The sequence below is a fragment of the Hemitrygon akajei genome, chromosome 1 (assembly GCF_048418815.1).
Source record: "Hemitrygon akajei chromosome 1, sHemAka1.3, whole genome shotgun sequence".
Lineage (NCBI taxonomy): Eukaryota > Metazoa > Chordata > Chondrichthyes > Myliobatiformes > Dasyatidae > Hemitrygon > Hemitrygon akajei.
The window spans coordinates 190,713,151-190,727,025 of NC_133124.1; the positions used below are offsets into that span (position 1 = coordinate 190,713,151).

The 13,875-nt window shown below is 45.3% G+C and overlaps 1 protein-coding gene across 50 annotated transcripts in view; it reads left to right on the plus strand.

The window, feature by feature from the left end:
* The window catches only part of LOC140733858 (calcium/calmodulin-dependent protein kinase type II subunit beta), a 312,164-nt gene that overhangs the window by 112,696 nt on the left and 185,593 nt on the right, over nt 1-13,875 (plus strand). For all 50 annotated transcript variants that reach the window (XM_073057549.1, XM_073057550.1, XM_073057551.1 and 47 more), the window contains exon 3: nt 1,519-1,578. In XM_073057549.1, the coding sequence (XP_072913650.1) occupies nt 1,519-1,578 (60 nt within the window). The remainder of the gene's footprint in view (nt 1-1,518; nt 1,579-13,875) is intronic.

Here is a 13,875-nt window from a genome sequence, read left to right on the forward strand (position 1 = left end):
TACAGAGCTCCTGTGGTTTCTGCCTGCCGGCTCCGCGCCGCTCAGTAAGCTGCCCCGAGGAAGATTCTTGGCAGTGCCATCTGTGCTCCCTGTTGGAGGCTTTCTTCGCTCCGAGCTGGAACTGCAGTGGAGGAGCAGATTGTCTGCCAGCTCCCAGTGCCTAATTGTGTAAATGAAGACAGATCACCACCGATGCACGCTTCCTCTGGGACAGTGATCGCCCACCTCTTCGCAGACTGTGGATCTGCTAGAAGGGTGTGGAGAAGATTGCAAAGGTCTGACCCCAGCAGCTGCAGGGCAGAGGACTCATCTACTTGGAGAAAGGCGCCCTTCAGACTGTCTGAAATGTTTTGGTGTTGCAGCACGGTGGGATTCTGCATCAGTGCTGCTGACTGGCGTGTTGCAAGCTGCAGCAGTACTTGCTGAGCGACATGCAGCCAGTGCAAAGGCTCTCTGGTGAAGGTACGCAAGACGTGGTGGGCCAGAGTTGAGTGGGTGGGCCTCTTGAACGAGGAAAGGATTATAAACTCGTGAGGGGCAATGGTGTTTTTCGTTGAAGTTCACACTACTGAACGTTACAAAGGTTAACTTTTGTACCGTTTCTTCCTTCTCATATATCTTTTATTATGAATAAAATTTATTTTGGGGGGGAAAAAATCTCCCAAAAGTTCAAAGTAAATTTTATTATCAAAGTACAGGAATGTCACCATATACGGCCCTGAGATTCATTTTCTGGCAGGCATATGCAACAAATCTATGGGATATTAACTATAACAGGATCAATGAAAAATCAACCAAAGTGCAGAAGAGAGTAAACTGCAAATGCAAATATAAATAAATAGCTATAAATAACGAGACCCTGATATAACCAGATAGTCCTTGAAGTGAGATCATTGGTTATGGAATATCTCAATGGGTGGGCAAGTGTGTGCACACTTCAATCTCGTGTCCTCATCCCTAAATGGGTATCTGGAAACAAAAGGGTGATAAAACTTGGTGGTGTCCACTTCATGAGAATCCTCAGGGGCTGTCCAGAACTCTGATTCTGAGCTCAGAATTAATCCCCGTGAAAATTGTCAATGCGTTCTCTTGTCCAGTTTCCAACCCGTTTCCCCTTTACCCTATTTTGTATGGTAATTTTGCAGAATTTCCCTTCTAGTTCCACAGCTTCTTTGTGGGCACCTTCAACTGAGCCTAACATGAGATCAGCGTGTTAGTGTCTCCATGAGAGTTTAGCACGAGGGCGTGTTAATGTATCTGTGAGGGTTTAACTTAAGCTCAACGTGTTAGTGTCTCTGTGAGGGTTTAACTTAAGCTCAACGTGTTAGTGTCTCTACAAGGGTTTAACTTAAGGTCAACATGTTAGTGACTATGAGGGTTTAACTTAAGGTCAATGTGTTAGTGCCTGTATGAGGGTTTAACGTGAGAGCAATGTGTTAGTGTCTCTGTAAAGGATTAGAAGTTCCAGTACCTCATGCACCTATTCTCATGGGTTTGTTTGTCTGATTCTCTCTGCAGACCATCAGAAGTTGGAGAGGGAAGCTCGGATCTGTCGGCTGCTGAAGCACTCCAATATCGGTGAGTACGGAACGACTGATTAATGTGTGTGCAGGAAGGTGGCTGTCCCTCACTCAGCCCTGTCCCATCTGGCTGTCTACACAGAATTGCCTTCTTAACAGAGCGCTCTGTTCGGCCGGCGGTGTAGTGGCACCCGCACCTGACTTGATTCCCCGGTGTGTGGTCCCTGGTTCGAAACCAGCCAGCTCCTCGCGCACTTTCCATCCATGCTGGGTTGAGCATCGAGCAGGTGACCCAGAAGCATAAATCAGATGAGGACTAAAGAAACAGCAGGGCTGCCTCCTTATGTGCCAGAGGGCAGGGGGAGGGATTAGAGCTGAAGCTTTCTCTTCATGGTTGTGTTAGCTCAGCGGTTAGTGCTACTACCTCTAAGCTCCTGAGTCTCGGGTTCAATCCCGGCCTCTGGTGCTGTCCACACACGTTCTCTGTATGGGTCTCCTCCAGAAGTTCCAGTTTTCGCCCATATCCCAGAGACCTGAGGCTTGGTAGTCGATTGAACACTGTAAATTGTCCCTGGCCTAGGTGGATTGTGGGAGAACTAAAGAGATATGGATATGTGAGAGAGAATAGGTTTCGGGGAAATAGATGAGAGGGGAGTGGAATTAGACTGTTAGGATTGTTTAGCGAGGTAGCATACTCGACGGGCTGAATGGCTGTGTCGTGAGAGACCTGAGATTGGAAATAACTATCAGTGGGAAGCAAAACTGGATCCATTCACTGGGAGTTGCTTGTTACTGTTCCATTAGCGGTAACTGTCTGTATGAAGCATACAGAATTGTTACATGTACTGGCGCCTGTCAGTAAGAATTCTTGGTACATCAGCGGGAAATTCCCTGAAACAGGCAGACACCTGTAGGAAGTCAGGAACAGGTGTTTGGAATCACTGATAACCAGTATTAACTTGCTGAAATTCTTACTGGTAATTAATAGCAATGGAGGTATCAGGTTCCACTTGCAGTCTGCAGTAACCCATCATCAGTAGATGACGAAATACCAGTGATATGTGTAATGCTTAAAAACCAATAGGCATCAGTAGTTCTCTGACACCAGTGGCAGGGTAAGTGCTCACTCCCTCAAGTCAAGTGCTGTAGAAATCCCTTCTGCTTCTATTTGGCAGGAAGGTCAGTTTGGAATAAATATTCCCAGTGCTTTCCCCCTTCCAAAAGTTATTCCTGGATGGCCCGATCACTGTCGAGGAATCTCTTCCTCATTCCCAGTTGGCTCTGAATTGAGGAGGAAGTTAAGAATCTACCATCTTGGATCTGCAGATCGCATCTCGGTCAGATTCACTCCCGTCAACGCCACTGGTGAGCCAGACCGATTTTTGTGGCAGTCCTGTAGTTGCCATCACCAATAACAGATCTTTAAAAAATTCTGGGTTTATATAATCCATGAGTTTAGTTTCCTTAGCAGTGTGGTCAGATTTGAACTCTGGCTAGCCTTCCTGTCAACCTCACACTGTCGTACCCCGAGGGAAATTAAACTATGTGAATAGCGAACAGCTCCAGACAGCTGCAAAGGTTGTAACAAGTGAACTAGATTGATCACAGGCTGTGATGGGCCGGTACTCCTGGTCCTGATTCTGGAGAATCGGAGTGGTGTTGTTCTTGGACAGCTGTGGACAGCAGGCTTGCTTGGACAACCCTTGTTCTTTTCCCATGACATTCCCTGCAATGCTCAGAACATCAGTCCTCAATTCCAGGGAATCAGGGAGGGCTGAAATCCAGCTGCTTCAAGTCAGAGGATTGTTTCTTATCAGTGGTCGTTCTTGGTCCAAGCTTCTTTCGGAAGTCGATAACGAGGCTTAAAGTGTCTAGCTTCGCTAATAGTGCTAATAGAATAAAAAGAATTGGAAGCAGATAGTAGCTGTAGTCTATTAGGGGAAGGGAAAGATGAAGCAAAGACTAAAAAAGAATGAAGACCAAAGAAAATAAAGATGGTGAGTTTGTGTGTTCAGCTCTTTTTATGCCATTGATAAGAAACATTTCTTTCAAATATGTAGATAAGAATTAACCAATCAGATAGCCCCTGTAATAATGTGATATCAAGCGAAGCTTCCAGAATCATACAGATGTAACCACTGGGGGGTGGGAGAACACTGAACAATTGCATATACATAATCTGACCACTAGGAAACATTTATTAGACAGTTACGTGTATGTGGATAGTTATATAAAATACTAGCAGGCATAAATTGTTAGACTGCAAAGAAAATAATAATTATACAGTCTAAACCAACAGGCTCTACTGTCTTTCACAACAGAGTCTGAAGGATGGTTCTTTTCTGCAGAAGGGTTATGGATTCCTACTCAAAAACACTCTTTGGGGGTAACTTCCCCACTGCCGGTGGGTGGTGTTGCTGCCTCACAGTTCTTATGACCCAGACTCAATCCTGAGCTTGGCTGCTGTCCGAGCAGTCTTCATGTTTTCCCTGAACTTCACTGGGTGGCAGATTGTGAGAGTTTCCCCTAGGTGGTTGGAGAATAACAGGGATGTGGGCGGTGGGGGGGGGGAGTTGGCTCCAGGCAGCAAAGTGAGCGAGCGGGATTACTCGCGGAACTGGCAAAGACTTGATGGGCCAAGTGGTCGGCTCAGATGTCATAAGTAGTGAAAGGTCAGCAGCTCTCCGCTGACTTGTGGAGGTCCGTCAGGGAAAGGGTAATGGATGTTGGTCTTGGCAGTGACGCGTACACATCCTGAGCAGTGAAAGTTTGGCTGAGGAAGGGCAGTGTGAGTAACAGAGAGCTGGTAAATCGGGTGTGATCTGGGACAAGCCACTGTTCGAAACAGGCTCTTCAGCCCAACATGTCCCATTTGCCCATGCTTGCCTCGCATCTCTGTAACCCTCTCCTGTCCATGGACTTATTCAAATATATTTTAAATGTTGTTATTGCACCTGCCATCTGCCTTAACCACTTCCTCTGACAGTTTGTTCCATATACCCATCACCCTTTGCATGAAGAAATTGCTCTTCAGGTCCCTTTTAAATCTTCCACCTCACCTTCAACCTCTGCCTCCTATTTTTCAGTTCCCCTTCCCTGGGAAAAAGACAGTCTTTATCTGATCAGTGTCCCTCATGATTCTGTGCACCTCTGTAAGGTCACCCCTCAATCTTCTGCGCTCCTAGCCTACCCATCCTCTCCCTATAACTCGGACCCTCGAGTCCTGGCGGCATTTTCATAAGGCTTGTTTGCACTCCTTCCATCTTAATGATGTCTTCCCTATAACAGGGCAATTAAAACTGTCCACAGTTCTGTGAGTGCGGTCTCACCAGTTGCAGGAATCAGACCCACCAGCACTGATAGTTGTGATAACAGCTTCTTAACGCAGTGCATCGCGATGAGATTGGCATTCCCTTGGAGAGCAGAGCCGTTTAATTGGACAGGATGCATGTAGTTCAGACACCCCAGGGAGATGAAGGTTAATAATCAAACTTTATATCTTGGTCAGCATATCTTGCAGAATAGTCAAGATGGTTTTGAATTATAATGAGGGGAATAGATAGCTTCTGTGCTGAGTGCTTGTGCAGGGAACTGAGTGACAGTAATGAAATTATAGTGAACTTTAGGAGCTGGGCTAAATACAGCCATTATTAACTTGTCCTTCTGCATTACAACTCGTTCTTCAAAGTTGTTGGGACTGTCAGGTCAGGAACCCTTGTTTAAAAGGAGTAGCTTTATAGTCCACACTTAGAGCTGCCTGTGTGAGTTGACTGCTTTGGGAAAAGCAGCAGAATGCGATCATAGCTATGATGACGTTTGACATGGGCAGAATTTGGTTTTCAAAAGACCTTTGGCAAAGTTCAAAGACAGATCGAAGCCAAAAGTGTCCTGTCTATTCCTGATCGGACTGTCTCCTCATCTTGGGTACCAGTGGAGTTTGTTCAGCACTTTCCAACAGAGAGTGCCTTGATTTTGGTCAGACCAAATTATTGAACAATGGGAGGATGAAGACTGACAGCTGACACTTGAAGGACTGGGCACCGGGGGAAAGGTTTCTGCATGCTGGTGTGTGGGCGGTGTGTGTGATTCTTGGCAGAACTAGTAGAGTGCTACTCCTGGTTGAACCTGGAAATACAACAGGGAAATAAGCCCTGGATCCATTCTACTTTTGGCGTCTAGGCTACTCTTTACATCCCAACCTCCGAAGGACAGGAGATCACCACCACTCTTCAAATTCCGTGCTTCCTATCCGAAAGTAGAATGGATTACGGTTAATTGGGCTATTGGCTCATCGTGGTGTCCATTTATTTTGGGACAACTCTTGGAGAACAAAAACTATCAGAGTAATTAGCCAGGTTTCCCTTTGCCGATGGTCTCTCTCCCTTGACGTTGTTGAAGGACGGTACCAGATTTTTTGGGTTTAATCGGTGCAGGTTGTAGATCGGACTCTGCAGTTCACGTTAAGATGTGTTTCTGGCTCTGGTTATTCCTTTTTTTTTGTTGTTGCTGTTTTTGATGATTTTATTCAGGATGTCCTGCAGATAACAAACCTGAGCATGCCTGGACTCTTCCAATTCTATGTTCTTCACTCGTTTTTTTGTTTCCGTTTGTGCGATTTGGTTTTGTTTTGCGCGTGGGGGGGGGTGTTTGATCTTTTTCTTTGAACGGGTTTCCATGGTTTTCTTTGCTTTTCTATGTTACGGGGCTGTCTGTGGAGAGGATGAGTCTCAGGGTTGTATGCTGCACACATACTTCGATAATAAATGTACTTTGAATCTTTGGGATACCATGCCATTTAATTGAGATGGGAAGCTGTTGTCGAGCAGTTTCTAACTAGTGTTAGTCACGTGCGGCCATTTAACACCGTGCTTAGAGTGAACAGTTTTTAAATAGCGTCAGTTGCTTGTGTTTGTGTTCAAATAGCAGTGATTTTTGTCACTGATAGTTGGCGAGAAATAAGCAGTAAGACGATTCAGAACTGTTTTGCTTCAAGCATTCAGGCTTGGAAATGCCAGAAACGGCCGGGAGTGAAAAATGATTTCACTACTTCAGCAAGTTAGGAATGGCAAAGAACTTGAAGGTATCGACAATCATCTTGAATGTTACAATGAAAATGAAGATTTGGGGGATACAAAGGTTGAAAGCACTGTATTAAGACAATCCATTATCTTCAATAGGTGTCTGCACTAATTTTGTTCACTTACAGTCAATTAAAAGAACAGGGCAGTGTACACTGGATTAGTTATCCGTCGATAGGTATTAAGAACTAACATACAGTTTTATAGTACCGTGGTTCTATTGGTAGTGTTCTAATTTGTTCTGTATTTCATTTAAATACATAATTTGTGTCTCAGTTAATCAGTAGTTCGTCTTTTTTACTTCTTTATTACTTTGGCTAATTGGGACAGCTGTTTAATTGGGCCAAAATGTGCTGGTCCTGATGTATCGCAATTAAACGGAATCTACTGTATATCACTGATCCTTTTTTTTGTCAGTGGGTCCAAATCCTGAAGCTCCCTATCTGAATAGTTGTATTGGGGCACCTGCCGAAGGATCGCAGTAGTTCCTGATGGTGGGTCAACATCACGTTCTCTTGGGATGTTGCTGGCAGATATTGGCTTTGCGGGGGGAGGGGTTAAGGGGAGGGGGGCTGGGTAACATTTTTTTTTCTCATACACTTTTATTTTGTAACTATTTGAAAACAATAAAAAAAGTTTAAAAAAAAAGAGATAGGAGCAAACGAGACAGTCAAATTCTGCAGAAGAACTGTTGCAAGTTCTCCAGGATGTTTGGAACAACCTACCAGCCGATGTTCTTATAAAACTGCATGACAGTCCACCTAAGAGAATTGATGCAGATTTAAAGGCAAAGGGTGGTCACACCAAATATTCATTTGATTTAGGTTTTATTGGTTACTGTTCTTTATAGTAAATATTTGATTTTTAAAAAAAAAAGATATTGGCTTTGCTAGTAGCATCCATGTTCCTTACTTGAATGAAGAGTGTGTTTGGGGACTGGGGCTTAGTACTGGGGGAATCTTCCCTGGAAGAAGCAGCACAGATGGTTGAATGGAAGGAATAACCTGCAATGGGGGATTTGTGCACTGGAGTCCGTTATCTCTTGTGCCAACTTCTGTTTAGATTCCTGTCTGAAAATGGATGCATTGTGGTCAGAGGGTGGTTGAATGGAGTGGGAGTCAGATTGGGCATTGAACTCAGGTCTGTTAGTAATCATCGTCATTATGTGCTGTGTCATATGATGTGGGTGATCATGGTCTGATGACCACGACTGTTCTTGGCAAATAGTACTACAGAAGTAGTTTCCTTTGGTTGTAAACTCTCCCACCATAGGAAACATCCTCTCCACATCCACTCTATCGAGGCCTTTCACTATTCATAAGGTTTCAATGCGTTCACCCCTCGTTCTTCTGAATTGCAGTGAATATGGGCCTGGAACCACCAGGTGCTCTTCATACGACAAGCTGTTCAAACCTGGATTCATTTTCATGCCACAGAAAAACATACTGACGAAAGTAAGGATGTAATTGCAGTGATAGGGGTGCGGAGACGATTCTCCTGGATATTGGCTGGGTTGAAGTGTTTCTGGAGGAGAAACTGGGTTGTTTACCCTGGAGAGGAGTCGCCTGAAGGTGGCTTGACAGAATTGTATGACATGAGTAGATAGGAGTACTCCTTATAGCAAAATTGTCTGTAAGCAAAGGTTTATGGTTCGGGGGCAAGAGATTTGATGGAGAAATAAGGAAGAATGTTTTTACTCAGTGTGTTTCGAACCTAGAATGCACTGCCTGGGGGGATGGTGGAGGTAGAGACTCTCTCAGCATTTAGATGAGCACTTTTGAGTCGCCAAGGCAACGGAGGGGGCAGACCAGGTGCTGGTAAATAGCGTTGGCACAGATGAGTACTTGAATGGATGGCATGAATGTGGTGGGCCGAAAGGCCTTTTTCTGTGCTAGGTGACTCTAATCACGCAATGGCGTCCATTCAGGATTGGATCAGTGACCGAGAACAAAGCAGAAATAGCCGGTTCATTTTGGGTTGGGTGTCGTGACCCTTGTCGATGATCCAGATGAACGTAAGGAGCAGAGCTGGAGGATCTTGGCCCACCTCTAAATCTTGTTTTGCCCAGTCGGTAACATCAAGAATAATCCAATCCTGGCTTTGGCATCAGCTTCTCGAGAGCTCTCTGGACCTCGAGTTCCTTGTAATCTGAATGTTCGTGTGGTGCAATATATCCAGCAAGACACACAAAATGTTGGAGGGACTCATCAGCAGCATCTATGGAAAGAAGTACAGTCAACGTTACGGGCCGAAACCAGTCTTTTTCCTGTAGATGCTGCCTGGCCTGCCGAGTTCCTCCAGTATTTTGTGCGTGTTGCTCGGATTTCCAGCACCTGCAGATTTCCTCGTGGTTGTAATATATCCAGACTGGGTAGTGATACAAAGCTGGATGGTATTGTGAGGAGGAGGCAAAGGGCCTTCAGGAGAATGCAGACAGACTAAGCAAACAACTGACAACGTGGCAAATGGAATATAGTGTCGAAAAATGTGAGTCACCCACCTTGGCAGAGAGGAAGAAATATGAATAAGGCAGAGTGTTTCTTCAAATGGTGAAAGAACGAAAACTCTGTCTGCACAGGTGGACTTGGATGTCCACATGAGTCACTAAACGAGGATGTGCAGCGAGGGAGGCGAGTGGTTTGTTAGTCTTTTTTGAAAGAGGAATTCAGCACAGATTTGAAACTGCAATGTACAGAGCCCTGGTAAGACACACAGCATCTGAATTATCATTTACAGGCTCACCTCTCTCCTCAGGAAGGATATACGTGATCAGGGGAGTGGAGCAAAGGTCCCTGGGACGGGCGGTGGGAGCGGTTTGTAGTGCAGACTGGGCTGTTCGGAGTTCGCACAAGTTACAGACGATCTCATTGAAATGTACAGAATTCTTCTGGGGCTTGACAGTACAGATGTTTCCCATCAGACACTGCACGGTCTCAGAAACGAGAAGAGGGCAATGAGTCTTCTCATTTCTCTCCCTAATGGGCTAAGGTTTAGGTGTTGAGCAGATTGATGGATTTGAGGATACTGAGGGAATTGAGAGATGTGGGTTTAGTGTGGGACAGTTGCACAGAAAGAAAGACCTTGTTGGATCAGGGAATAGCACAGGGGGCCAAATGGCCTCCTCTTCTGGTTCTTACTGGGACTGGAGGCAGGAGACAGTATATCACAAAGGGTGATGGTGCAGGGGGAGAGAGAATGGGTCACAGAAGAGGCTACAGGATGGCAAATGGGATTAGCAGAGTCACAGTCAGAAGTTATTTCACTGAATCGGCTGCAGGTTTATAATCTGACAGGTTTACCCCTGCCTGCATTGCAACGTGGAGTTTGGGCGTTCCATGTTTCTGCAATGAACATACAAATGAAAAATAACTGGATTTTCTAGCAGCTGCCTGCAGCTCAGACCACCAAGAGGACCACAACCTTGTCATAGGGTTTGGAGGCTTGCGTGCCTCATCGACGCAGAGAGCGATGTTGGCTGAAATCAGGGCCTTGTGCTTTGGCTCTTGGTAGGATAGAGGCCGATGCAGATTGATCCACCGGTCCTCCACGTTTCAGGGGTTCAGCTCAGGGCTAACAACCCTGACTGTTCCAAAAAAAAAGGTTACTGAGACAGCAATGAAGAATCCTTCTATATCTGTGTATAACAGTACAGGTTTCCCCCGCTATCCGAAGGTAGAGCATTCCTGTGAAACCATTTGTAAGCCGAAAATGTGTAAAGCGAAGAAGCAATTACCATTAATTTATACGGGAAAATTTTTTGAGCGTTCCCAGACCCAAAAAATAACCTACTAAATCATACCAAATAACACGTAAAACTAAAAATAACAAGAACATATAGTAAAAGCAGGAATGATGTGATAAATATACAGCCTATATAAAGTAGAAATATTGCATGTACGGTGTAGTTTCACTTATCAGAATCGGGAAGAGTGAGCTGCCAAAATTGATTTGGAGAAAAAAAATCAGCAGGTACACGCATGCGCACACAACTGCCGCACAAGGCTTCACAGTCATGGTAGTTTTTCTTGGGGTAAACACACGTATAAGGCGGGCACCTTTTTTTGTAAAAGCAAAAATCCTCTTTGGTTAGCAAAAACAGGTACTAATGTAGGTCTTTCATAACAGCGAGCTGTCGTAAAGTGAATGTTCAAAAAACGGGATTACCCGTATTACCGAGCCACCTGTATTACCGAGTCCCCACTGGGATTTGCTCGAGTCCGGTGAAAACCGAGAGGAAGCTGTTGGCAGGGTGAAGGATGTTCTGAACATCGCCAGGACCAAGACCAGAATTAGTTCCTGGAATGTATGAACCATGTGCAACACTGACAAGCTAGCACAAATTAACTGCAGAAATGTGCCGTCACAGCCTACGTATACTGGGCATCAGTGAAGGCAGATGAACAGGGTCTGGCAGACTAAAGGCAGCAACTGGTGAAACAGTTTTATAGTCAGGAAAGGAGGATGTGGCGTTCACACCAAGGTGAAGCTGTACAAAACTGTCCACACTCTTGTACTGGCCAGAATGCTGGCGTGTGACACAGATTGACCTTGCCAGGCAGTCGTCATTTCACACTTTTGGAAGCTCCTCCATATTTTCTGAAAGATCTCCAACCAGGCCCCACTCCTTCAGTGTCATCAAGGGGACATGGGCACAGCTGAGTTGAGGAAATGCTGGAGATGGATTGGGCACATGAAGAGAAGAGAGGCCAACTCCATCATCAAGACAGTACTTCATTGAACCCCTGAAGGACAGAGGAAGACCAAAGACAACTTGGCGCCATAGCATAGAGGGGGAGATGAGGACCCCAAATCACACTTAGGGCTAAGGACAGAGAGAGATGGAGGACCATCATTGCTGCCCTCAATGCCAACAGTGTAACAAGCAGTAAATAAGTAAGAAGCCAGCGACTTCACAGAGGGAGAAAGAGAGACTTGGGAGAGATGAGTCCTGTTGTCATGGAAACATGATTTCCTTCCCCATTCGAGAATTTTTTTTCCATTCCTGCTTCTTGCTCATAGGCACCAGTGCTCCATAATGATTAACATCGGAGAACTGCAGTTTTAGAACAGAACAGAGCTGGATTCCTGCATTTCATGCGCTGTGAGAGTGCCGCTCGTTCAGCCGGTTGCTGGCGTAGGCTTTACGAGCTGACTTTGAGAGAGGTACAATATCGAACGATCCACTGGAAGTTTTGGACATCAAGGTGTTCCTGCAAGAGATTCTGCAGATGTTAGCAACACAAACAAAATACTGTAGGACTTCAGCAGGTCAGGAAGCATCTGTGGAAGGGAATAAGCAGTTGATGTTCTGGGCTGAGACCCTTCAAATGGACTGGAAAGAAAGAGAGCAGATGCCAGAGCGAGAAGGTTGAGGGTAGGGGGAGGAGTAGAAGCTGTTAGCAATTATGGTATGCTCTGAGAGCTGGTATAGGTTTTGGGCCAATGGCCTCCTTTACTCTCATAGAAAATATACAATTTAGAATATACTCTCAGTAGCCACTTTATTAGGTACACCTGTACACTTGCTCATTAATACAAATATCTAATCAGACAATCAGCCAACTCCATGCATTAAAAGCATGCAGACATGGTCAGGAGACTCAGTTGTTGTTCAGACCAACCGTCAGAATGGTGAACAAGTGTGACCTAAGTGACTTTGACAGAGGAATGGTTGTTGGTGCTAGAGAGGGTGGTTTGAGTATCTCAGAAGCTGCTAATCTAGGAGTTTCATGCAAAACAGTCTCTAGAACTTACAGAGAATGGTGTGGAAAAACAAAAAAAAAATCCAGTGACAGGCAGCTCTGTTGGCGAAAACTCCTTGTTGATGAGACGGGTCAGAGGAGAAAGACCAGACTGGTTCAAGCTGACAGGAAGGTGACGGTATCTCAAGTAACCACACATTGCGGTAGTGGTGTGCAGAAGAACGTCCCTGAATGCATGACACTTTGCACCTTGAAGTGAATGAGCAACATCAGCAAACTAGCACAAGGCTTTACCGTACAGGCGATCTATGTTTGTAAGGAGTTTGTACATTCTCCAGTTTCCTCCCACAATCCAAAGCTGTACGGCTTAGTAAGTTAATTGGTCATTGTAAATTCTCCTGCGATTAGGCTAGGATTAAATTTGAGGATTGCTATGCAGCAAGGCTGGAAGGGCCTGTTTTTCGCTCTATGTGAATAAATAAAGACAACACCGGGTTCTACCCCTGTACAGATTAAAAAAGATCACTGAGTGTACTGTATACTTTCTTTCACTAAACTAATTTTCTTTCAACTCTTGCTGGGAGAGGGGACGTGTGGGAGCACGTCCTGTTTCCCGTGTGGACAGGGAGTGCCCATCGGAAGAGTTCTGAATGTGTTGGCAGGATAGCGCTAAGTTATAACCCGCAAGGAGAGGGCAGACACCTTAACCTGTTGTTGTTATTTAATTCATGCTCTCAGATCGTTTGAAATAAGTGCGTTGAGTTCTGTGGAGAGGGAAGTAAGTCGGCACGTTGGTCTTTGGTACTGTCCTGAGGAGGTGTATGCCTACACTGATTAACTTTAAGTACCCTCTCTACAGATACACATGTTTATTTAGTTTACCTCTGGGCCCACTTGGGAAGGAATGCTCCTGGTCTGCCAGCTCTGATCTCATCTTTTCTCTCCTGGATTCCCCCACAGTGGAAGTTGGTCCTGTGTGTGTGTTCTATCAAATCACTTCTAATAGTGGCTTATTGTCACATGTACAGAGAAAACCTCTGCTTGCCATCCAGACAAGTTGTGCCATGAAATACATCGTAGCAGCAGAAGGGAAATGCACTCAGTGGCCACTTTATAAGGTACCTCCTGTATCTGACGAACCAGCCACTGCGTGTATCTCTGCGGTCTTCTGCTGCTGTGGCCCATCCACTTGACATTCAGAGCTGTCCTTCTGCACGTCCCGTTGTAACATGGCGGCCATTTGAATTACCGTCGCCTCCTTGTCAGCTTGAACCATCTTCAGCTGACCACAAAGCGTTTTTGCCCACAAACTACCACTCTCTGGATGTTTGTTGTTTTTCGCACCGTTCTCAAGTGAAGTTGTGCGTGAAAATCCCAGGTGATCGGCAGTTTCTGAGATACTCAAACCACCCTGTCTGGCACCAATGGTCATTCCGTGGTCCAAGTCACTTGGATCACATTTCTTCCCCAACGTAATGAACAACAGCTGAACCTCCTGATGGTGCCTTGCATGCTTTTATACATTGAGTTGCTGCCACGCGACGAGCAGATTAGATATTTGCGTTAATGAGCGGG